We start from the raw sequence: 26,294 nt of genomic DNA on the forward strand, positions 1-26,294 counted from the left end.
CCAGAGTGCCCCACCGTGTCTTGGAAGCTCAGTCCGTGGACAGGGTGGCTCTCGAAAAGCAGGGTGGGGAGGGGACATGGTCTGTCGAGGTTCCGCTGAGGCACCTAAACCTAGTTGCCATTGGCCGTTTCAAGTCGCTATGGGCCCATGCTTTTTCTCAGCCCTTCAGAGATGCCCTGCCCCTTTGGTGACATCATCAATCTGACATTTCATGTTAATTGAATTAGGTGTATCTTATGCTCACCGAATTCGTCAATTGTTAGGAAATACAGATGAGTTGATCATCAACAGATGAGTTGATGGGTCTGCCTGCCTGACCTTTAAAGTCACCAGCGGTGACTTTATCTCTGTGATTCCCTAGTGCCACCCTGGTCCCACCCTCATCCTCTCCGGAACATCATCTGGTACACACGGGCGGTCAGAAATTCACCGACTGTCTCATTTCACTGGCTGTCGGAAATGGTTTTCTTCACAATAGCAGTTTTCTCTTCCTTCTGTTGTAAATTGTGCTTGGATTGCTCACAGCTCCAATTCTTCTTCTTTATTCATTTATTTATTTAAATTAAAAAAAAATTTTTTTGGCCGCACTACGCGGATTGTGGGATTTTAGTTCCCGGACCAGGGACGGAGTGAAAGATAAGGATCTAATTCCAGTTCTGCTTCTTTACCCTCTGGAGGAGAAGCCGTCTGCCTTCTTCAGGCGGCTTGGGGCAGGGAAAACAGCACTTTCAGGCGTCTCCCATTCTTCACTCCTTCCATCCCAGCCCGCAGGTTGTTACCAGAATGATCTTTCTAAATGGAAGTGTTTTTTGCTGGCTCCAAAGCGTGATGACTCCCCTCGGCCCATCCGGGGTCCGTGGGCCACGCAGGCGCACAAAGTGGCTTTTGTTTGTCCTGCGCCGCGATGGCCTCCACAAGGTTTAAAACAATTGAAATTAGTAAGAACACGAACGCTTAGGGACTTCCCCGGCGGTCCAGTGGTTAGGACTCTGCGCTTCCACCGCAGGGGACACGGGTTCGATTCCTGGTCGGGGAACTAAGATTCCTCATGCCACACGGCCAAACAAACAAACATGGAAGCTTGGAAGATGTCTTATAAAAGCCAGGATTTGGGTTTCTCTTGGGAGATTGTTCGATGGGCACCAGGAACTGGGTCGGGCCGCCCCTTAGCCTCCTCAGGGTTCTCCAGCTGCCACCCAGGCCTCGTCGCTCCCTCACACTATCTAGGTAGGGACTTGTGTTTGCTCCCCCTACTGCAAGATCCAGTTCAATCTGAGTTAGGATCTACTCCTGAACAGTAGAAGGATCCTTCCCGGTCAGGCCCCACCCTGCCTCCGCCCTCCCCTCCTGCCACATGCCCCCAGACATTCTCACAGTAGCTGCGCCACTGAATGGATAGCTGTTTGCCTGTGTGAATTTGCTTACTCATATATTTTATCTTATTTTATCTTATTTTACTTTTTACCAAAGAGACCCATTTCACAGACCCCTCTGGAGCATCCCTTAGCGGCGAGGTATGTGCCTGGCCGGGCCACCTGTGTGGAGTGTTTCAGGGAGTTTCATTTTAGATTTTCATGGTGTATTGATCCAAAGCTTCTGTGAAGGCCAAGGAGCAGAGGAAGGAAGAGAACGGATGGGCCGTTCCTGTGCTTACGGTCACTTCCAAAACAGAGACATTCCATTTGCAGACGTTCTGCTCCTTGAAGCTAAGGGCTCAGCAGCAAAATGATGGCTTTGCTTGGTTGTCAAACATTGCCCAGTCTTTACCAGAGTTACCGGAAAATTGACATATCAGCCTCATTATTTGTTCTAGACAATAAAAATAATTCCGGCTATAGAGTAATTACTTTATTGCTGTTCACGTTAAGTCCAGGAGTTTGCAGAGATTTTCAGAAATCTGGGCATTTACCTCTTTAATTTCAAGAAATTGCTCTGTAGTCTGGGCTTTGTCTTGCTGGGGCCATCACTCATCTGGTTTCTGTGCTATGCTGGTTCAAAATCTTGATTTCCCCAGAAGAGTCAGGCTTTAGGAATTTATGTCACCCTAGCCAAGCTTAGAAGGTCTGCTGTAAACTGGAATATTCATTTTCTGCACATTTACACAACACCCTACCGAGTGTGTGGCCCTGTCCTGATTTCTGGGGAAACAAAAATAAATCATAAATATGACGTGGTCCTTGCCGTTTAAAAGCTTATGGTCCAGAAGTGGGAGAGACATGTAAACAAATATGTTATATGTAGTGCGCTAAGTGTAGGGTGACCTTATGTCCTGGGACGTCCTGGTTTATGCCTGTTGTCCTGGTGTAGCTATTAATGGTACCCTATTTCAAAACTACCTAAGGGCCACAGTCAAAGTCCCTCTGAATGTTCGGGGTATAGAGATGGTAGAAAGCAGGGAGAAATCAGTCTGTTTTCCCAGGGTAGACACCTGCGCTGGGTGAGGAAGGAAGTTTGGGCAGTCAAGGCCTGGGGGCTTGACATGGGGGTGGAGGCCAGGGCGGGGTGGGGGGTGGGGGGGGGAAGAGGGTGCAAAACTCTGCAGGCGAGAGGGAGATTGTTGCTGATGCAGCAGTTAGTTGGCTCAAGCTGGTCATTGTTTCCCAAATTTATCCTGTGGAAGAAATTCCCCGGGACACTTGGTCAAAATACAGATTTCCAGAATCTGCTGGCAATTTGGATTTGGACTTTTAAAGAGGGGCCCCAGATGATTCTTGGACATATTAAAGTTCAGAACCAATTCTGTAGAGGTTATGGCTACGACTACAAAGGGTCGGAGGAGAGGGGAGCAGGAATAGCGAGACTAGAGCGCAAGTCACAGATCAGCCAGGCAAGGGTGACCCCAGCCGAGACGACCCTCAGAGGTAGAACCAATTGGACACATTTACAGTAGATCTATGAAAACTAGGGAGTGTGGGAATTATGTCAGTCACAGTGGGGATGCAGAGGAGGGAAAAGTTTCGAGAACCGCTCAGGAGGAAGAACGAACAGGACCTACTATACGCCAGCTGCAGATTTACATGGGCAACAAAACACGTGTCAGATCCAGGAACTTGGGGGGAACCTTACAATCTGAAGGTTTGTGTGGTGAGCCATAAACCAAAAAATATGACCAGTTGGATAGTATTGTGGCGTATTTCATGCAGACCCGAAAAAAAAACGACTCCTGCTTATTTCTCATCTTTGTAGTCTCCAGTACGGTCAAGACAGTTGTATTTATCTCTGGGAAGGAGCTGGATGAATTCTAAAGCGTCCAGACACCCCAGCCCTCTAGTCTAGAGTGCAGGCGAACCCCCATCCGTCTGTTATGGTGAGACTACCTGCCACGCCTGATCTTGCGTTATTTTTGCTTTTGTTTTTGTTATCAAATGTGTAAGACAGTCATGATTCATCAACAGTTTGCTGTGCCAACCCCTTTCAGTGGAGACGTCCGTGTGGCAGTTTCAGCCTGACTTTGTTCTAAATTCTGGAGCTGCTGTCTCTGTGGGAACCTGCAACTCTGGAAATTACAGTAGTACAAGAAACGCCTTATCCAGGCAAGGAGATCATGAAGCCTGGTTGTTTGAGGCAGGTTCGCTTGGTGCCTTGGTGATTCTGAGAGGCGCAATCCCTAAGTAGAATCCCTTGATAGAAAATGAAGAAAATCAGAGGAGAGCTCTGCTACTTCCCTGCCTCTCCCTTCAAACACAGAGGGTTTTTATTTTGAAGGTTGAAATCATTAGGCCTGTTGGCAGACTTCGGAAGCAGCAAACGGAGTCAGAGACCAAACACTTAGAAGTTATGCCTCAAAAAGGAGAATGGGAAACGGATCAAGCTCTAATTTCACAGGGTAATTTAGCACCCTTTACCCAAGACCTCGCCACGGCAGTTCCACCAGTGAGGACTGAGGAGCCACAAAGCATCTAAAATCCCAGCCCTTGGCTACTCTTGCAGCGTTGCTGAGGGATCTGAAGGTTGAAGGTGAACAGGCTGAAATCTTCCACGCCGTCCTATTAGGGAGGGGAAAACACAGTCAACAGCGGCCTCAGAGTTTTTTATAATAAGGGGCTGAACTTCTCTGCGATCCAGTATCACTAACGCCATTAAGTCGCAGTAGCAAGATGAGAAAATAAAAATAAAAAAGGAAGGAGGCACAGTCCAGCGTGCACGTACACGGAAAACGGATCTTCCCGGCGCCCGGGTGCTCGGCCAGCGGCCAGGGTCTTAGCAGAGAAGCCCCTTCCCGCAGGGAGGGCGCGACCACTGTGGCGCGAAGCCGGGGGGATCCGGCGGGCGCGCGCGCTTCAAAGTGCCGCCGCCGCGGGCGCCCCCGTCCGCGGGCGCGAGTAGTACGGTCCGAGGGGGCGGCTCCTGGGGCGCGGCTCCGCCGCAGCTGATGCGCGCCCAGCCGGCCGAGAGGCGGGAGCCGGGAGACGGGAGCCGGGCCGCAGGGACCGGGAGCAGCTGAGCCGCCGTGCAGCCAAGGCCGAGCCGCCGGGCGTCGTGGGCCCGGGCCCCGAGGAGGCCCCAGGAGAGGCATCTCCCCCGCGGGAGTCGCCGGGCGCGGGGGCGCCGTGGCCGCACGTTCAGGAAAGAGGACGCGGAGGAAGCGGCGCTGCCAGCCGGAGGAGAGGAAGCGCTCCACCCGGGCCCCCGACGGCGCTCGTTTAACCACATCCGCGCCTCCGCTGGAAACGCGTCCGGGCGCCTGTCACCGGTTCCCTCCATTTTGAAAGGGAAAAAGGGCTCTCCCCTTTCCCATCCTCCTAGGAGCCGGAGCCGGAGGAGCCGCGCTCATGGCGTTCAGCCCCTGGCAGATCCTGTCCCCAGTGCAGTGGGCGAAATGGACGTGGTCCGCGGTGCGCGGCGGGGTCGCCGGAGAGGACGAGGCCGGAGGGCCCGAGGGCGACCCCGAGGAGGAGGACTCGCAAGCCGAGACCAAATCCTTGAGTTTCAGGCAAGTACACGCGTTCCTGCCAAAATGCAAACGCGCTGCTATCCATCCATCCATCTGCGGCTCAGTCTGTGTGCGTGTGTGTGGTCGCCACCCGCGTAACCGTGTTCATGGCAATGCTGCGTCCCTGTCTGTAACCAGGTCCCCGCTGAGCCTTCGAAGGTTCAGGATGTTCTGTCCTCCCGGGTATTTTTCTTCCCCCCGTTTCAGTATGATCTTTCTGAACCTAACCCAGAATCTGCAGTGTCTCTGCATCCCCGTCTGCCTCGGTCACTTTCTCTAAGCTTCGAGCCCCCAGCCCCCCGCCCCTACACACACACACACAGTCGTGGGTCACACCCGGTGGAACTTGGGGCCTTCCCTGTGGGGAAGAAGTCGCTCCCAGGCCCTCCTGGGGGTTCCCCTGTGTCCCGAAAATGCAGCCTTAGTAAAGAAGGTCGCGTGATGACAGGCTCCTGGCAGCTGGTGAGAAATGGTGGTGTCTGCTGAGCTGTCACCCGTGTGATTGCGGAAGGCAGGTGACAGCATCCTCGGCCTCTGGCCGGGTGAGTTCCAGACAGGTAGAGGCCTACCAAAGAAAAAGGCATCATGGCGAGTATTGGCTTAATTTTTTTTAGAACGAGGGGGCAATTTAATTTTTCAACCTCCAGGAAAGGGCTCTTGTGAGAAAAGGAGTCTGTTGAAAGGGCTTTTTTGGGGTATCAGAGGGAAGGATGACCTCAAAAAAAAATGGTGCTGGAAAAAGTCTCCTGAGGATGGAGGAGATTTCAGGGAGACAGGAGGCCAGACAGAAGCCCGAGGAGGGCGCGGCAGCAGCTCCCACAGGCCAGCCCATGCTGAGGACGCGCAGGTTGTAAAATTAGGCAAAAATACTGGACTTTGCGGATATGTAGACTATAAAGGGTGTCGGAAATACCGTTGAAAGTGGTAATTCCTCATTTTTCCCCCTTGGCAGCTCGGATTCTGAAGGTAATTTTGAGACCCCTGAAGCCGAAACGCCCATCAGATCACCTTGCAAGGAATCCTGTGATTCACACCTAGGACTGGCAGGCCCTGGGGCCAAAACCCAAGGTAAAGAAAGACTTTCCTTTCTGGCCTTATTTTGTTTAAAGGTTTGAAAATGTAAATGAGGGGAGGAAAAGTGTTAATTTAGGGCCATTTGAAAAGGTTGGGATTATCTCCTTACTAAGCCGGAGCTGTTTGAAAGCTCCTGGCTCATTTGAAACGGTTTTCTTGTTTATTTATTTGTTTATTTTTTTTTTACGAATGTGGTGGTCAGAGGCCTTCTTCCCTAAGTAGGCTGTACATTTGCAGTATGAGATGATCATTATCAGAACATTCCTGCTGGGCCCTTCCCCTCGGCCCCTAAACAACAAAACCCTGTGTGGTGATGCCGTGGTGGAGGCATGTTTAGCTTTCGCTTCACACATTTCTCCGGCCAACTCACTTTCTACAGGGTGTGGCTGGAGACGAGAATTACAGGTAAGAGTTGACTTTTTTAGATGAGGAGGACGCTTAAGAGGCTGTTTCAGAGTTGTTTACTGCTCCCTCTTCCACCAGGGGTGGTAGTGAGACCCTGAGTCCACCCGAGATGGGAGATTCTCTCCCGGCCCCTCAGAGCCCAGCCTGGAGCCTGCCCTTCATCTGCAGAAGCTATTGCTGTTCCGCTTCATTAGTAGAAACACTTTTTGTCACACGGCCAGTTTTGAGTAAAATTTCACCTGTCCTGATCGAACGCATTTAGCTGTCCAGTAAACAGAGTGGGCTGGGCTTCAGCAGTGAAACAGTCCCGATCTCCGCAAGCCAGCGTTACAGAGGGAGACGGCCCTCTTAGAGGTTAAGCAAAATGTATATGTCAGCTTGTCCTAAGGATGTTGGAGAAAAATAAAGCAGGGGAAGGGGGAACAGAGCGGGGGCGGGTAGGAGGCGCTGAAGGCCGATGGGGGATGGGGGAGCCCAAATGATCAGGGGACTTGAGCAGAGCCCTGAAGGAGGATTGAGGGGAACAGCTGTGCAGGTTCCCGAGAAATCTTCCAGCAGAGGATGGCACCTGCGAAGGTCTGAGACAGCAGCAGCCTGCGCGTGGGCCGGCGCGTGGTGGCAGGGTGGCAGCACGTTCGAGGACCAGGGAAGAGGCCAGGGTGGCTGCAGCGACCTGCTGGGCAGGGAGCTCTGGGAGCCACAGTCAGCCGGGTCGGGGGAGGCCTGGGTCACCTCGTAACGAGGCACTGATTTTCCTCCTGAGTGAGACAGGAAGGGGCTGCCTTTCAAAAGTGCCACAAACAAACGGGGTGGCTTGAAGCAACAGAAATTGATTCTCTCACAGCTCTGGAGGCCAGAAGTCCGAAATCAAGGTGTTGGCAGGGCCACGCTCCCTCCAAAGGCTCTAGGCAAGGATTCTTCCTTGTTTCTTCTAGCTCCTGGTGGTTGCCAGCAGTTCTCGTTGTTCCTTGGCCTGTGGCAGCAAAACTTCCCTCTCTGCCTCCTTCATGCCATGGCCAGCTCCTCCCTGTGTGTCTCTGCGTCTTCCACGTGGCTGACTTATAAGGACGCCAGTCATTGGGTTTAGGGGCCGCCCTAATGCAGGTTGGCCTCCTCGTAACTGGATTACTGCAAAGATACCACAGTGGAGCCCCGAGCCACGTGGGTTTGAACTGTGCGGGTCCACTCACACAGGTTTTTTTCAGTAAGTATGTTCTAGAATACTACACGATCCACGGTTGGTTGAATCTGAGGGTGCAGCACCGCTGATGTGGAGGGTTTTCAGCGGTGCTGGGTGGTCGGGGGTCGGAACCCCTAACCGCCACGTTGTTCAAGGCTCAGCTGTACTTCCAGATGAGGCCACATTCCAAGGTGTGGGGAGTTAGGGCTTGAGCTTGTCTTTTGGAGGAGCACAGTCCAGCCCACAGCAGAGGGCTCTGAGCAGAGGGATGATGCCTTGACTCCCTTGTCAAAGGCTGGCGGGCTGGCGGGCTGCTGCCTGGAGACGGGCGTCTAGGAGGGATGTCCTTTTCACGTGCTTTTTCTATTCCAGTGTCTGTCACTGCCACCTGCAGTGACAAAGTAGAGCCAGCTTTCAGTTATCCAGTTACCTAGTTTTTGATCTGATCATGAATTTATTCTCCCAACAGTGATTCTGTTTTCTTGCTTAGCAGCTTCCTCATGGGTCGCCACGGGAGGTCAGGTTCCCTGTGCTGGACTTCGTGACGGAGCTGGAATTACTGGGGAAATGATATCAGCTTTTTGTGATGTGGTTTTGCTTTAATGGTGAGCTCCATACCGTGCTGCCCTGCTGAGAACTCCCCCGACTGTCCCCAGGCTGCTTTGTACCATGGGTTCAGGCAGAGACCATGTGGGAACAGGCAGGTTTGCGTGTGGGAGGACTTGTGTGTGGCACTTTGCTGTGTAGCAGTCTCAGTGACAGAGATGCCGCTTCATAGCTTCCCTTTTTCTTCTCTCAGGATTGGCAGATCAGAATGGAGATTTGAAAGCCTGAGAGAACTATTCTGTGGTCTTCCCCTCAAATTCAAATAAAGCTCACAAGACACATTAAGTAGCTGTTTGAAAGCCTCTTTGAATTGCTCAGCCTGGGCCGCCCCCTTCCTCACCATCCTGTCAGCTGGTAGTCTGATTCATCCTGACAGATTCTTTGCTAATTGAATGGAGGCCAGTATGGCGCAGGCCCCCAGAACCACACAGACCCAATTGTTTGGTCCTTCCTGTGCCACTGACTCATTTTTACAAGTTTTAGTAACTTGTAGCTCATACTCTCTTTTTCACTCTTTCTAGAAGTTTTCCTTTTGTGTCTTTTGTTTGTTTGTTTGTTTCTGCAGGATCTTAGTTCCCCAACCAGGGATTGAACCCGTGACCCCTGCAGTGGAAGCGCAGAGTCCTAACTACTGGAGCCCCAGGGAATTCCTGAAGTTTTCCTTTTAGAGAGTTTATGAACCAAGAAAGCTCAGTGGAGGAGATCATGATTGCGGACCATGAATATGGCAGGGGTACATCCTAGGAAACAGCCACTACATATTATGAAATCTTTCAATTTAGGGTCTTTAGATAACAGCATGATTCCTCATCAGCCTGGCAGTATCCTGCCTTCTAGGGTTTCTTCTCCCCAACACCCAGTCCTTGTCCAGAGCCCTGTTGATGGCCTTGTCATGCATACACAGTACGTGTAAAAATACAGCCAAAGCACAAGGCTGACCAGGAAAGAGATCAGTGGACAAAAGTTTCTGGAGTCTAATGTTTAAGTCTAGTTTCTGGGCCTGGGTGGTTCTCTTTCTCCAAAAATTGTTGATTATTTGGCTCCTGATAAGGTTAGTCTTCCATGTTTCTGTGGTTCAGGACATGGGGCAACAGCAGGTATAGATCATGTAAGACTCTGTCTTCTCTGGGGATGATCTATGAGTTGTTAGCTGGTCAGGGTTGGAATTTACATATGTAGAAGATCCTGGCTTCCTGGTGTGGAAGGGCCCTCACATGTGTGGCTGCATCCCATGTACTGTACCCATGGGCTCCATCCCAACCTCCATCTAATTCTTTGAACTTGGGGAAACATCTACATCTATTCTGAACTAATTTTCTTTTTATTGGAAGCTTTTTAGGGATCTAAAGTGTCTGAACTCTATACAGACGTATCTCATGGTACTGCACTTCCCAGATACAACATTTTTTACAGGTCGAAGGTTTGTGGCAACCCCTGCATTGTCAGATGATGTTTAGCATTTTTTAGTAATAAAGTGCTTTTTACTTAAAGTATATATATTGTCTTTTTAGACATAATGCTATTGCATACTTAATTACAGTATAGTGTAAACATAACTGTTTTTATGCTCTGGGAAAACAACAACAGAATGCATGTGCCTCACTTTATATGCAATACTTGCTTTATTTCAGTGGTCTGGAACCAAACCCGCAGTATCCCTGAGATGGGCCTGTAATAACTCTTCTTAAGGCAGGATTGTATGCCATACTAGGAATTAGACAGTGGATGAGGTTGTACGGTTTTTTTAAGCCACAGATAGAAGCCAGTTTCAGACTAACTGTTAAAATAAAACTGTAGGCCAAGAAGTTTCTTGAATGTACCAGAATGGTGGCTATAGTGCTTGGGCTGATAGCTCTGTGTTTGCTGTCTGTCTGCCTTCCTCCGCAAAGGCTGTTTAAATTGCTGGTGTTAACCCTTCTCTTTCTCTTTGCTGGGAGATGTATCAGTAAGGAGACATCACCTAGGAAAGGACTTTTGAAAGGCACAATCTCAAGTTCATCTGTTTTTTGTTGTTTGGGTTTTTTTGGTGCGAATGGACTGTGGTTTTGTCCAGTGTTTCGGGTCATAAAAGCGAAAGCTGCAGTGGCTGTCCTCTGTTAATTGACACCTCCCCTCAACACACACACACACATCCCTTTATTTACAGGTTGTTACCTTTCTTTGAGAGAGGGAATTTTAATTCACGCTGAAGCTCTCTATGCCCTTGGAACAAAACTACCCTGTTTGATGTGTTGATTAGATGGCTAGATATTCCAGACACACACTGTGGTCCTCCAGAACAGAAGGAGAGAGATAAACAGGGTCAGTGCATAGGTATCTACTGCTGGAGGCCTGTGGGGACTGCAGACTTGTTTGTCGACACAGTTTGGGTTAGTCTAAATCAGGCATCAGCCAATGGTGGCTCATAGGCCAAATCTGGCCTGCTGTTGCCTTTTGCTGTTCTGCCTGAGAGCTGAGAATGGTTTCTGCATTTTTAAATGGTGGAGAAACATATTTTGTTTGAAAAATATATGGAAGTTCAGATTTCAGGGCCCATAAATGAGGTTTCGTCGGCACGCAGCCACACTTGTGCATTTCGCTGTTGTCTGGCTGCTTTTGCACTAAGATAGCAGGTTGAGTACTCGGAATAGAGACTGAAAGAAAGATGGGCAAAAGCCTAAAATATTTACTGTTTGGCTCTTTACAGAAGAGTTTGCCGACTGAGATCCACACTTACGACAATTTTGGTAAAATTATAAAGTTTAAGTAATTAAACTTCATTTAAAAAAAGCTACAAGGCTGTAGCTGATTAACAGATGAACTGTGGGCGCTGGGTGCCATTCCTGTAGGCCTGAATGGTCAGGTAAGGCATCACGGAGAGACTAGTTTGGGCTGGCTGTTGGTCTCCCTTGCAAAACAATGTTTTGGTCTGTCAATATACCTAATTTTCAATTGACTAAAAGATCTGAGAAAAAAGGAAATTAGGGAAGAATGGGGAGAATTTTGGAATCATTTAAGTACAAGTACAATCATAGAGGCTTTTCACTTTTGCCCATTAAGTGTATTTAATGTAACTTTGGGTGTTTGTGCGTTTGTAATTTGACTGTTGCTGTGGTGTATTGTTGGTATAGGTTGTGTGGTTGATATGATGTCTTTATTGGATTGTTTTAGACTATCTACATAAGACCTAGAAGGGAGATCTTATTAAAATCTGAGCCTTAGATTTTTGATTCTAAGGCTTTGGGCTACATGTATAAGCAAACATTATGCAAACATTTTTCATGAGGTACTTCTTGAAATGTTCTAGTTGAAACTATGAGTGTGGTTCTCCTAGGGATTTAGTTTGACGTCCTTTCCCTGCTCCTACCGCAGGGATTGCTTTATTAGAATGTCCTAGAAGTAATGGGACTAATAAGGACCCTTAATGTTACCTAGTCCGACAGCTCAACCCATGTGGCTCCTTTGACAGCATTCCAGATTAATGCTCTTTTTATTTTTATTTTCAATTTTTTTATGTGATAGGCTTTTTCACAATTTAAATTTTTATATTGCACTATTTTAGATTATTGTAAGAGAAAACATCTCAACGATAGGCTTGAAAACCTCAGCTACATGATACAATTCCTTCCCCCCCCCCGCCCCCACCCGTTTAATGTTTGTAGCTATCAGCTTGGAGGTTCTCACTAGTTAGTAAATGGGATCAGGCCATGTTTCTCTGTTGCTTTATTTATAACAATGTAAAGGAGCCATGTAGGGAGCATCTCTACCTCTATATGATGCTCCACCCAAGGACAATGTACTCTTGGGGGAAAAGTATCATTTTTCCAGGAGAGACTGTTGAATAAAACACTTGGGGGCAGGGGCAGAGTGTGCCTGCCGGAAGTGAAGATTTTAGTAACTGTCAAAGCAGTATTATTCTTTTAAGGTGAATAGCAAATTCAAGACCTTCTTAAATATTGTAATGATTGAACTCACCTCAGACTTGCATTTCCCGATTTGGGGCTTACCTGAGCATCAAATAAAGCAGTATAACTTTCTTTGATAGCTTCTGGCAGTGGAGGCATTTTCTCTGGTGTATGGGCAGGGGGTGTCAGCAGCCCTGCTAAAATTACGTTGCTACCACTTAATGTTCCACATAAAAAATGGATGTGGTCTAAAGCCATTTAAACATTTAAAGAGCAGTCATAGTACCTTTTCCAAGTGATCAATAATACTGTTCATAGGAAGCCCTAGCAGTATATGCCATTTCGTCACGGTCTTCTAAACTCAGATTAGTGACTTAGTGACGGGAGATCATGGTTGATCCACCCAAAACAGCTGTCTCTGTGGGGATTTGATAACTGTTAACCTTGGGCCTAGGAGGGGATTGCCGTTTCTGTGTTCAAGGTCTCACCCTCACCTTGGGGTGGACATGAACCTAATTTTATGGCCTCTCACAAACATGATTAGATCCCCAGAGCCTAGATTGATGATGGCCAAACTCACAAGAGGATAGTAGCCAAACGGAGTATTTCATTAATTCGCAAATGGAAAAATGTATTCTGGCAGTTCTGCTTGGCAGACGCAGACATTGTCCTAGCCAGTCCCTCTGCCCTATGTCATTGCTGGAAATACGACAGCAAATTCTTGATCTCCAGCTTTCCCACTGCAAGATTCTGACCTAACAGACCCCCAACTTTCTGTTTCAGCTGTATTTATCGTATGTATTGAAAGCAATTTTTTTTCCAGCATCTTATTTGATTTTATAACAGTGATGCTGTGAGATAGGACACATGTGATTTCCGGTCTAAAAACTGGGAAATCGAGGCCACAGCTTTTACAGCAGTGGGGTCGTAAGTTCAGCTTTGAAGATCACACATACAGCTCACAGGGAAGGTATGAATCTCCCTCTCTTCGCTGACTTAAGAGAAGACCTATCAGAGGAAATAAAAGTTCTTAAAACGTTGCCAGGACAGAGTGTGTGATGGGGGAAAGCATCTTCTTTAGTATCTTATTAAATGATAGTAATTTTTAAAAAAATCATCAGGGGATTACATCTTTTTTTTTTTTTTTTTTTTTTTTTTGCGGTACGCGGGCCTCTCACTGTTATGGCCTCTCCTGTTGCGGAGCACAGGCTCCGGACGCGCAGGCTCAGCGGCCATGGCTCACGGGCCCAGCCACTCCGCGGCATGTGGGATCCTCCCGGACCGGGGCACGAACCCGTGTCTCCTGCATCGGCAGGCGGACTCTCAACCACTGCGCCACCAGGGAAGCCCAGATTACATCTTCCACATGTGTTAACTTAGCATATGTAACATATGAAGTATAAAATGTATTTTAAGAGTTTTGAACATCAGAAGTTTACACACAAGTTAGACATCGAGTCAGAAGGGAAAAAAGAAAAAGCATCACAGGGTAAGCAGTGCCGTTGGATTGAAAACATTTTGCTTCCTTAATGCTCAGCTTCTGCTCATCCATGAGAAATAAACAGGGAATGGACACACTCGTCATAGCTCTCGCTTTCCTCTCCACCTGTGAGTCATGTGTGGGTGAGGAAAGGCAGGTGCGTGGAGACGTGTGCAGTCTCCTGGGACTCTGCCCCTATTTCGGTGTAGAAAGAAGAATTTCCCAGAGTCTGGTATTGTTTATGTATTGCTGCATAACATAACTCCAAAGCTGATTAGCAGCTTAAACCACTGGACGTTTATCATCTCACGTCGTTTTCATAGGTCTGGAACTTGGGAGCAGCCTAGCGGGGTGATCTGGCTTGGGGTTGCTTGTGAGAATGCATTCCTAGTGTTGGCTGGGACTGTAGTCACCTGGAGGCTTGACTGGGGCTGGAGCCCCTCGTCGGGCAGCTCACTCACGGCTGGCACCTCGGCCTGGCTGTTGGTGGGAGGCCTCAGTTCTTTACCCCTCGGGTGGACTTCTCTCCGTGAGGTTGCTTTAGTATTCTTGCAGCACGGCAGCTGCAGCATCTCTTATGACAGCCTCAGAAGTCACACTCTGTTATTTCCACAGTATCCTTCTGGTTACACGGGTCCAAGGGCGTGAACACCAGGAGGTGGGGGCTCACTGGGGGCTGCCTTGGAGGCTGCCTGCCACGAAGCCCATTACGCCTTCCTTTGGGGCCTCTTCCCTGCATCCCCACCTCTCCTTCTGCCCCTCTTCTTAGGGTGCAGGAGCAGAGGAGGCGGGAGCCGTGGCGTGGGCTTCAGCCAGGGTCCCCGTCCTGCTGCGGAGTCATCTGCCTGCTCTGGAGGCTCCCCTCTCCCTCTTGCCCAACATTCTCCCTCTTTTTCTTTATCCTGCGTCTGCTTCCCAGCTGTGTGGGTGGTTGCTGCTTCGTGAGAGAGGCAGTTGGTGTTTTGAATGCTCTAGTAATGATTTCTAAAGAGATGCGTATCATGGTGGTTTGGCAGCAGCAGAGTGAAGTTCAGGCCTCTGCTAGCTCTGTTAGCATGCGCCCTTTCTCCTCTGCTCCTGCTGGGGCTGGAGCAGAAGGCTCTGGGGAGGGCTTCTGTCTGTGCAAGGGGTCTCTGCTCTACTGGAAATGTAGCCTCAGACGAATCCAGGTGGTTCCAAACCCAGGGGCACCTCCTGAGTGAGAAGAGAAGACGCATCTGTCATTGGCTCAGCTTCTGGGCAAGGCTGGGGCTCCTGGGGGTGGACTCCTCCGGATGAGTGAGCCCCACCCTCTTACCTTACGGTCACCTTGGCCTTCAGAGGGTAGGGTTTGGGTCTCTTTTTAAATTAAATAGCATGGGGCGCTGGTTTGGAAATTTGAAGTACTTTCGTCATCCTTAGTACAAACTTTTCCAGTTTATCGAGTGGCTTTCCAGATTATTCTTTACCTGCGGAGTCTTGAATATTAGAGTGAGCCTCTCTCAGGAGTTAGAAGCTTCCAGCACCTGGCCCCATCTCTTAACAAAAAGCAAATAAATTACCACCCCCCAAGCTCCTGGGTAATGTTTTTGTTTTTGTCTTTGTTTTTTGACGGTGGGGAAGAGGAGGTTTAGACCATCAGTTTGTTGTCTGGGCTCAGGCAAGGGTGTGCGCGTGTGTGTTGGTGCTGTTTTTCCGCTGTAAGTGGGGACATTGCAGCATACTTAAAAGGCTGTTGTGCTTTTTCCCACCTTGACTCACCCACTTGGAACCCCCTTGTCACTCCCAGGCTCTGCGTGATGTGGGGCCCCAGTGGTTGTCAGGGGAACGTGAGTCCTGCGGCCACCACCCTTAGGGTCTACTCAGCAGTCCTGGAAAAGGCCTCCTTGTTCCGCTATCCTGTTGTCCTGCCCCTGGACAGTGCACTTCTACTCCATTTTAAGGCTGATGTCCTTGGCTGAGTGGCTGAGAACGTACGTATATGAAGTATGTCTCAACTTGGGGGGAATTAGAGGGACTGGGAACTCAGAGATGTGAAGCTCTAAAAAATGTTCACATTTTGGACGCTTCCCTAAATGCTAATACGTACCTTTTTAACAGTCTTCTCAGGTCAGACCCCTTGTGTTTCCCTCCCGAAGCCCTCCATTGGTTCAGACTTGAGAGCAAAGGTGGGAGGGAAGACACAGAAAGGAGGGGGGTCTTCGAAGGGACAGGGTCAAGTGAAGAGCAAGGGTTGCTCCTGCGGATAGAGCTGAACAGCTTTATCACTGCTGTTCTGTGTACTTTTGTTCTGTGTGAAAGACGATCAGGTGGGAAGGGGGTCCTGTATGTATCAGACATCAGCTCAGCAGTGACCGTGAGCATCAGCTCTGTCTTGAGTGCTCAGTTTCTGCTTTGGGGACCCAAAAGGGACCAGGGTATAAGGCCCTGCAGAGCTCAGAGTCTGGAAGGAGCTGGCCGCCTCCTGTTCCCCAGGCCCCTTGGTCTCCTTGGCTTCCCCAGACGTTTAGCAGCAGACAGGTAGTTTGAGCAAGGGAATGTGTGAGGGAGGTCTGGGAAGAGGTCCAATGTTAAAAATAAATACATAAAAGACTTTTAAAAAGCACACAACTCCCCCTACCCCCAAAACAAAAACAAAAGCCTTTTGAGCATGCCAATTGTCATGTCTCTAAGATGGTTCATATACTTGGCTACATCTGTTGTAGAAGAGAAGAGTGATGTCATTTTTTCTCCTCTTTCTGTAAATAGAATTTCTCTAGCATGTTGTGGGCTTCCTTAAGAAAAATTTAAAATCCCAGATTGATGTGATGGTGAGACCTACCACCTCTCTCAAGTATGTGTTCCTACAGGTGACACATAAGAGACTATTTAAAGCATTTTCTGAAATGTAAGTCTGTGATATAGTAGAACATTTTGTGGGAATTGCAGGACATGCTTCTGCTCTGTTACCCTCTGAGTCTCTTTGTTCTCTCTCCTTTTTTTAAAAACAGTTTTATTGAGATATAATTCACACACATACAGTTCAGCCATTTAAAGGGTATATACAATTCAATGGTTTTTAATATATGAACAGAGTTGTGCAGCTGTCACCTCAGTCTAATTTTAAGAACATTTTATCACCTCCCCGCAAAGAAATCCTGTACCCATTAGCACTCATCCCCCATTTTTCTCTCACCCCCAGTCCTAGGCAACTGATAATCTACTCTGTGTCTCACTAGCTTTGCTTATTCTGGACACTTCATATAGATGGAATTAATACAATATGTAGTCTTTTCTGACTGGTTCTGTTCACTTACCATAATGTTTTCAAGGTTCATCCATGTTGTAGCATCTGTCAGTACTTCATTCTTTTCTTATTGTTGATTAATATTCCACTCTATGGATAAACCGTATTTTATGTATCCATTCATCAGTTGATGGACATTCGGGTTATTTTCACGTTTGGGCCATTACGAATAGTGCTGCTGTGAACACTCATGTTCAGCTTTTTGTGTGGGTGTATGTTTTCATTGTGGAATTCCTAGGTCATAGGGTAACTGTTTCTAATTTTGAGGAGCTGTCAAACTGTTTTCCAAAGTGGCTGCACCATTTTACATTCCTACCAGCAGTATATGGGGGTTTTCAGTTTCTCTGCATCCTAGCCAACACTTGTTAATCTGTTTGATTGTAGCCATCTTTATAGGTGTGATGGGGTATCTCATGGTGGTTTTGATTTGTATTTCCCTAATGACTAACGACGTTGAGCATTTTTCCATGTACTTTTTGGCTGCTTGTATATCTTCTTTAGCAAAATGTTTATCCAGATTCTTTGCCTATTTTTAAATTAGGTTACTTATCTTAGAGTTGTAAGAATACTTTATGTAGTCTAGATACAAATCCCTTATCAGATATCCGATTGTAAATATTTTCTTCCATTCTGTGGGATGTCTTTTCACTCTTTTGGTTATATCGTTTGAAGTGTAAGAGTTTTTACTTTTCATGAAGTTCAGTTTATGTATTTTTTTCTTTTGTCCCTCGTGCTTTTGGTGTCATATCTAAGAAGGCTTTGCCTAACCCATGGTCACAGAGATTTACTACTGTGCTTTCTTCTAAGAGTTTTATAGTTTGAGCTCTTACATTTAGGTCTTTGATCAATTTTGAGTCAATTTTTGTACATGTTGTGAGGAAGTGGTGCAGCTTCAGTATTTTGCATGTGGATATCCAGTGCCCCAGCACCATTTGTTGAAAAGACTGTTTTTTTCCCTTTTTAATTAACTTTGCACCTTTGTCAAAAATCAGGTGACCAGGGGTGTAAGGGTTGAGCTCTTGATTTTGTTTCATTGAGCTGTATGTCTCTCCTTATGCACGCTGTCTTGATTACGGTAGCTTTGTGGTGAGTTTAGAAATCAGGAAGTGTGAGTCTTCCAACTGTGTTCTTTTTTCTCAAGGTTGTTATAGCTATTCTAGGTCCATTACATTTCCATATGAATTTTAGGATCAGCCTGTTAATTTTGCAAAGAAGCCAGCTAGAATTTTGATAGAGATTGTGTTCAATCTATAGATAAATTTGGGGAGGATTGTCATCTTAACAATATCAAATCTTCCAATCCATGAACATAGGATGCCTTTCCATTTATTTAGATCTTCTTTTATTTCTTCAAATACTGCTTTGTAGTTTTTAGAGTACACATCTTGCACTTCTTTTGTTAAATTTACTTCTAAGTATTTTATTCTTTTTGATACTACTATAAATGGACTTGTTCTCATAATTTTGTTTTTGGACTTTTCATTGCAAGTGTATAGAAATACAATTGACATTTGCATATTGATCTTGTATCCTGCAACCTTGCTGAATTCACTTATTAGTTATAATAATTTTCGGTGGATTCCTCAGAACTTTCTGTACAAAAAATTGGGTCATCTGCAAATACAGATAGTTTTACTTTTCCTTTTCAATCTGGATGCATTTTTGTTCTTTCTCTTGCCTAATTGACCTGGCTAGAATTTCTAGTACAATTTTGAATAGAAGTGGTAAGAGCTGACATTCCTGTCCTTTTCTTGATCTTAGGGTAAAAACATTCAGTCTTTTACCATTAAATATGACATGAGCTCTGGATTTTTCAGAGATATATTTTATCAAGTTGAGGAGGTTCCTTTTTATTCCCAGTTTGTTGAGTTTTGTTTTTTTTCTAAATCATGAAAGGATGTTGGATTTTGTCAGTTTTTTTCCTGTGTATATTGAGATGATCATGTGGGTTTTGTCTTCCATTCTATTGCTGTGGTATATTACACTAAATGATTTTCAGATGTTCAACCAACCTTGCATTTCTGGGGTAAATCACGCCTTTTTATATGTTGGTGGACTTGGTTTGCTAGTATTTTGAGGATTTTCGCATTGATTTTCAATAAGAAATATTGGTCTGTAGTTTTTCGGTTTGGTATTTTTGGTGATATCTTTGTTTGGTTTTGGCATCAGGGTCATATTGACCTTATAGAATGAATTGGGAAGTGTTTCCTCCTTCTATAGCTTTTTGAAGTTTGGGAACAATTGATGTTAATTCTTCTTTAAATACTTGGTGGAATTCACCAGTCTGGTCCCGGTCTTTTTGTGTGTGTGTGGGCGGGGGGAGTTTTTAATTTACCAGTTCAATCTCTTTACTTGTCCTAGATCTATTCAGATTTTCTATTTCCTCTTGAGTCAGTTTCAGTCGCTTGTGTCTTTTTAGGAATTTGTGTATTTTATCTAAGTTATCAAATTTGTTACCATACAGTTATTCATAGTGTCATTTTCTTGATTTTAAATGGAATTAATAAGCCCTGCTATGCCTTTTTCACAGGGTTGATTTGAAGATCAAGTTAGGTAATATGTATGGAAGTGCTTTGAAGATCATATGACTGCAAAGTATTTTATTTGTTCTAAATTCTTAGTTCTAGGAAAACATACCCAGGGTACCACTGTCTGCAGTTTAACGTTTGTACTACATTTCCCCTTTGTGAGTTGCATTTCAAGGGAGAGATTGTGTCCCTTGTTACCAAAGGAATATGAGCTAAGATGGGTTGGAGGGGGAAGTGGTTTGGGGGCCTGTCTACCTGTTTCTTGAGGGGTAGCAGAACATAGGTCGTACACTTTCAGGGTCAGAGGGCATCAGTGCCCCATTAGGACATCAGCGTCAGGCTCCTGCCTAGACCCGAGAGCAGCTGTTTCCTTTCCTCTGTGAGGAAGAATGCTGAGTCTGGTCTAGTCACTGATGTCTTCGCCTCTCCTGTAGCCCGTACCTTAGATGCACTACATTCATTCTTCTTACCTCCTCCCAACTTGCTTTCTTTTTTTTAATTAATTAATTTTTTAAATTAACTTTTATTGCAGTATAGTTGATTTACAATGTTGTGTTAGTTTCTGCTGTACAGCAAAGTGAATCAGTTATACATATACATATATCCATTCTCTTTTAGATTCTTTTCCCATGTAGGTCATTACAGAGTATTGAGTAGATTTCCCTGTGCTATGCAGCAGGTCCTTATTAAGGTATCTGTTTTGTACATAGTAGTATGTATATGTCGATCCCAATCTCCCAATATATCACCCCTTTGACCCCATTGGTAAGCATAAGTTTGTTTTCTACATCTGTGACTCTATTTCTGTTTTGTAAATAGGTTCATTTGTGCCATTTTTTTTTTAGATTCCGCATATAAGCGATATCATATGATATTTGTCTTTCTCTGTCTGACTGACTTCACTCAGTATGACAATCTATAGGTCCCTCCTTGTCGCTGCCCAGCTTGCTTCTAAGTCAACAATAAAGGTCCTTTTAAAATACAACTGGGACTTCCCTTGTGGTGCAGTGGTTAAGACTCTGCACTCCCAATGCAGGGGGCCTGGGTTCGATCCCTGGTTGGAGAACTAAATCCTACTTGCCCCGACTTAAGATCCCACATGCCGCAGCTAAAGATCCCGCATGCTGCAACTAAGACCCGGTGCAGCCAAATAACTAAATAAATATTTTTTAAACAATACAACCTACCTGGCTTTCAAAAATAAAGGATTACTTTAGTGCTTCTAGAAAGTTCTCTTGCTAAATATGGAGGCACATTCAAAGAGGAAGTAACCCATTTAGAAAGGGAAGAGAAGTTGGTGATGCAGGAAGACCAGAGGTCAAGCAGTGGTGGTTTTCTCTGTAAGAACACGTGAGGTGGCTGTCACGTGAGAAGGTGGTAGTAACTTCCTCACGATTCAACCCTCGAGTGTCTCCGTAGGGTCTTGGAATGTGGCTCTCCTCTCCTTCACTGGATTATAAGCCCCACGTGCTGATTTTGTGGCCCCTTCATGCCCAGCGCAGCGTATGCTGCAGGTCATAGGGCCTGTGGTTGGTTGGTTAGATGATTATCTTAGACATAACTTTTTATGATTGGACTTTCGGGCTTCAAGTCCCGATAAAGCTGAGGGTTTAAACTGATTAGTGAGTGCGGGCATGGAGCGTCAGGTTTGGGTCTGCACGTAGGATTTCTTAGTACTGTGGCTGGCAGTCAGCTTGGCTCACAGCAGTACATCTGTAAAACTTTGGTCATCGCTGGGCCCTCCGCGTTTGTGGCTCACTGTGAGATCAGGCGCCCCCACCATGAGGACAGGATGGAGCAGTGAGGGAGGTACAGTCCCATCGGTTTGTTTTGTCTTTTGGCTGCGCCACGTGGCTTAGTTCCCGAACCAGGGATCGAACCCGGGCCCTCGACAGTGAGAGCACCGGAGTCCTAACCACTGGACCGCCAGGGAACTCCCTAGTCCCACCTGTTTGGACGTCTAGCCCAGCTTGGTCACGTGGGTTCTGTACCTCACTTGTCAGCTCTCAGAAGCATGGCACGGGTGGTTTGTTCCTAGACACGGACTGTCCCCTGCTTCCAACCTGACTCAGATGCCCACCCTTCCATGGATGTAGCAATGTAGAGCGATATACTTGATTGTGTCCTACCATAGCATTGAACCTCCAGCCCAGAACCCCTCTTCCTGGGCTTGTGACCCCATTTGGGTTTTCTCAGGGTCATCCCAGGAGCGAAGAGAAATGAGGTGAATGCAGGTGGCTCTAGAATTAACTGGGGGACTGCGTAGCATGGTTGAGCCATGACCTTCCTGTGCCCCAGACCAGGCTCCACGCCCCCTCCTCCCTCCTGCTCCCTCGCTCCATCTGTTCTAACCTCTCTGGGCCATGGTTCCTTCATCTGTAACATGGGCTTAAGGAACACCTTAAAGTAATATATCTGGAGCACCAAGCACAGTTATAACAGTAGTGTAATTGCGAAGAATTTTTCAGGAGGGAGGCCCTTTAAAAACAGCCCTTAACAAAAAATAAATTCCACCCTTGTGTCTTGGGAAGAGAAGGAGAGGTGGGGCTGGGTGGGCTTGGAGCCGCCGTCCTGTGTTGAAATGGAGACAGAGGAGAAATGGGTAAGAGGGGATTAGGTTTGGGTAAGAAGAGATCTTTATGCTTAGTAAGAAGGATTCTGGGCCTCGGGATGGGAGAATTGGCTTAATATTAGTCATTTGTTTATATATCTGTAACACTGGGGGATAATGTAATGCTTGTCTAAGGTTTATTGCACGAAAATCATTGCACAATAAACAGTCTCTGGGTAAGTTATTCTGAAAGTGAGGTCAAGGCTCTGGGTCCCAGTGTTTTCTAGAAATTGGTTTCTCTAATAATATATAGCCAACATCTTTCAATGTCACTAACTACTTCAAACACAATTTTTAACATGGTACCACAGTATGTTGTTTTTATTTTTTTATTTTTTTTTATTTTTTTATTTTTATTTTTTTGCCGTACGAGGGCCTCTCCCTGTTGTGGCCTCTCCCGCTGCGGAGCACAGGCTCCGGATGCGCAGGCTCAGCGGCCATGGCTCACGGGCCCAGCCGCTCCGCGGCATGTGGGATCTTCCCAGACCGGGGCACGAACCCGCGTCCCCTGCATCGGCAGGCGGACTCTCAACCACTGCGCCACCAGGGAAGCCCTGTTTTTATTTTAATCATTGAACTGGAGTCAGACAGCTAGTAACCAGGAAGTTAAACAGTACCATGGGGAAACTTTTTCTCTGTTTTTTTTTTCTGGAGGATGCGGGCATGGGTACCCCTGCTGGACATCTTGCAGCATCTGGTTTTGTGCGAATTTGTCCCGTTTCCCTTGTGAAGGTCATCAGCCTTGGGTAATTGTGAATCAAGCTGCTTCTTCCATCACACGGAGGCAGAACCTTTATCTTGCTATTAGATAAGGCTGTATTTATCTACTGTCCGTGGTCAACCTGTAGCTTATTAGGATACATGAAAACACGACAATGTAAATAGCACTTGTCGTTGAGAGGGTTTCGGGTTTTTTGGACACCAAATATGTGGTGTCTTTTCAAATACCAGTTCTGTGTGTGGTTGATACAACAACTGAGTGTCCTACTGTTCAATCTTAGTCTGGCAGTAACTACCCAGAGTTAGCGTCAGACTCCAGAGATTTAAGGGCTCAGTCCCTCAAGGCTGCCCTCACCTGAGGCATCAGGTGCATCCCAGGTCCCACACTTCTGTCCAGCTTGGCTACAGATTTGGGGGATCCTACGACCCCTCTCAGCTTCTCTACTACAGTGACTCACAGAACTCAGGAAACTACGTTTACTGCTTTATTGTAAAGGATGCAACTCAGGAACGGCCGAATGGAAGAGATGCAGGGGACCGGGTACGTCTGGTCCAGGCCTGTCACCCCTCCAGCACCTCTGTGGGTCCACCAACCTGGGAGCCCCGTGAATCTCACTGTTCAAGATTTTTTATAACCCGACTGATCTCCAGCCCCTGAACGTTGCCACCCTCTAACCACGAGTTGGGTCTTTCTGGTGACCAGCCCCATCTGGACGCTATCTGGGACCCGCACCCTGAGACACCTCATTAAATGCAGGTGTGATCAAAGGGGCTTGTTATCAATAACAGGACACTTGTGTCACCCAGGAAAATTCTGGGGGTTTTAGGAGCTCTGTGCCAGGGACCTTGGACAAAGGCCATTTTTATTGTGTCACATCTTCTAGTATGAAGATACGTACACGAAAATCTTCACCCAGCAATAATTATAATGACAAAGAAATTTGAAAACCCTCAAAAATTACGTGACATGTAGCGCGACTTCAGTGCTTCTGTCATTAGTTTAACCAGTGAATGGATCTTTTAGGCTGGAAGGTGGGGGAGGGGTGCTGCTAAGTGTGAAGGAGAAACACGAAGCAGGAGAGGTGAGTGCAGGTGCCCACGTGCATGCTCCGAGCTGTCCCAGGTTTGCTGTTTGCATTCGCTTCATTTTTGAAGTTGCTGTTCTCAGGACACCAGAAGGCTTAACGACACTGAGACTTCTCTCCAGGGGGAAACGGTTAAGTGTGTACGGCTGTGGAGTTGTGTGATTCAGGTGTTTCATGGCATCTCCTAGAAACCTGCTTTGTCCAGTAAGGTAGCCTGTCGCCACCCGTGCCTGTTTAACCAAAATGGAATGAAATTGAACGTTCAGTTCCTCCGTCACACTGTCACATTGCAAGTTCTCAGTAGCCACAAAGAACTGTTGGCTGTCTTATCACACAGCTCAGATAATAGGATGTTCTCATCCTGATAGAAAGTTCCATTGGACAGCACTGCCCTCAGTCCCACTCTGCATGTTAGAATCTTTTTTTTTTTTTTTTTTTGCGGTACGTGGGCCTCTCACTGTTGTGGCCTCTCCCGTTGCGGAGCACAGGCTCCGGACGCACAGGCTCAGCGGCCGTGGCTCACGGGCCCAGCCGCTCCGTGGCATGTGGGATCTTCCTGGACCGGGGCACGAACCCGTGTCCCCTGCATCGGCAGGCGGACTCCCAACCACTGCGCCACCAGGGAAGCCCTAGAGTCATCTTTTTAAAAGTGCCTGGGCCCCTCACCGGACCAACTAAATGAGGGGGCTCTGGGCTAACACCCAAGGATCTCTTTGTTTCAGAGCTCCGTAAGTGATTTGATTCAGGGGCATTTTCAAATCACTGCACTAGATGCATCCGTTTCCACCACGGGAATATCTGCCCTTCCATCTTTCTGTCAGGCACTCATGCATCCTCCACCACTGCACAGCCAGCATACCTCATGCTCTTTTCCTACAGCCTGTGTTGTTCCATTTCTGTCTTAAACCGTCTGCCGTTTGCTAGCCAATTTTACACTTGCTGATGCAGCCAGACTTTGCTTACGCTTTCTGCTTCGCTTCTTGGAGCAACGTTTCGTCTGGTTGCGTCGTGCACCGGCATTGTGTTAAGTTACCTCTTACCCTTCTGTGACAGGCTGTGTCTGTAGGTCATTTTCTGAAACCAAGTTTGGAAAGTGGTCAAGTGCATCAAGGTACTTGGCTTTGGTGGGATCAGAGGGGATCGGGGCTTCTGTTCCTCTGCGTTGTGCTTGGGGGCGGGAGGCCAAGGGTGCCTGGGAAGAAAGGGAACTTGTCTTGAACTCTCCAGAAATAGGTATCTTTGGAAAAGATACCTATTTGGAAAATCATCGAAATAATATTCATTGTAGACAGAAGGTAGAAAATCTAGATAAGCAAATAAGAGAAAAAGCAAAAGAAAACAGACATAGTCCCAATTCAAGGGATGAGGTGTTAAAAAAATTCATGTACATCATTCCGGAGTTTTTTCTAGATATTGTTTTTTTATTCTTATGAAAAGTCTAGGCATACAGTAATAGAAGAGTGTAATGAATCTGCATATGCATATCACCCAGTTACAGCAATCAACATTTTGGCATGTTTGCTTCTTGTTTTTGAAGTATTTATGAGACGTGTTCCCCAAATATTTAAGTGTGCATCTCTAAAACATAAGGACATTTTTCCTGTTAACCATAAGACCATAATCATAACTAATAAAATTAACCTAATTAATGTTATCTAACCCAGGCCGTGTTTAATCAGGCTTCCCCAGTTCTCCTCAGAACGTCTTTAACATTGGATCCAAGCAAAATCGCGTACTGCATTTGATAGAACAGTCTTTTTGGTCTGTTTTAGTGTATTCGTCGATTCCCTCCATTCCCACACCACTTTTTTTTCCTACCGCATTCTGTTTGACAAGAGGCCCATTTTCTGTATGCTTGTCCCATCTTTTGGATTTATCTATTCCCTCATTTCCTGCAAACCGGACATGAGGTCTAAAAACCTGATTCAGGTTATGTATTTATTCTTTTTGAAAAAAAGTTTAAAGAGAATGAAGAGGGCCCATCCTTCCACTGTATGTGTGCCCACCACCCTCCTTTCCCCTTTTCTTTGTTAGAAAATTCTAACGGCACACAAAGCTTCTTTCCACTTTCCCCCAAGGCAGTCGGTCAGCGGTAATTTCCCCTTCCATCTGTAAGGTTTTTGTCTTTATACGTCTAAACTGAAGAAGGTCTCATACCTTGTGCACCGTTCTTCCCCTTGCTCTTTCCACCTGACGTGTCTTGGAAACCCTCCCATTTCAGCACATACAAGTCTGCGTGGTTTTTGATACCCAGATATCAGTAGTATTCCCGTGTCAAATGTCGCACATTAAATGATCTGTCAGTCCCCTCTGGTGCTCTATAATAGCCCCCAGAGTGGGTGGGAACATCCTCACCCTTGTACATACGTGTGCTTGGCCCTCTTTGTGAGCATAATTAAAATAAACGCCTAGCCGAAGAAATCATGGGATAAGCGCTTCCTGAAGGATCCCCCATACGCTTTCCCACACGTGTGAGACGGCCGACTGGCCCGCTTGCCTGGCCGCTGTTAACTGAGCACCATC

At 46.7% G+C, this 26,294-nt stretch overlaps 1 protein-coding gene across 5 annotated transcripts in view; it reads left to right on the forward strand.

The window, feature by feature from the left end:
• The first annotated feature begins 4,420 nt into the window (after positions 1-4,420).
• The window catches only part of TACC1 (transforming acidic coiled-coil containing protein 1), a 58,892-nt gene continuing 37,018 nt past the window's right edge, over positions 4,421-26,294 (forward strand). The window contains exons 1-2 of one of the 5 annotated variants that reach the window (XM_027122868.1): positions 4,421-4,933; positions 5,886-6,001. In XM_027122868.1, coding sequence (XP_026978669.1) covers positions 4,773-4,933; positions 5,886-6,001 — 277 coding nt within the window. In that variant the 5' untranslated portion in view covers positions 4,421-4,772. The remainder of the gene's footprint in view (positions 4,934-5,885; positions 6,002-26,294) is intronic. The other 4 variants (XM_027122866.1, XM_027122867.1, XM_027122869.1 and 1 more) reach the window with 4 other exon arrangements.

The sequence above is a fragment of the Aethalodelphis obliquidens genome, unplaced genomic scaffold (assembly GCF_003676395.1).
Source record: "Aethalodelphis obliquidens isolate GAN/ISIS:26980383/991018 unplaced genomic scaffold, ASM367639v1 scaffold25, whole genome shotgun sequence".
Classification (NCBI taxonomy): Eukaryota; Metazoa; Chordata; class Mammalia; order Artiodactyla; family Delphinidae; genus Aethalodelphis; species Aethalodelphis obliquidens.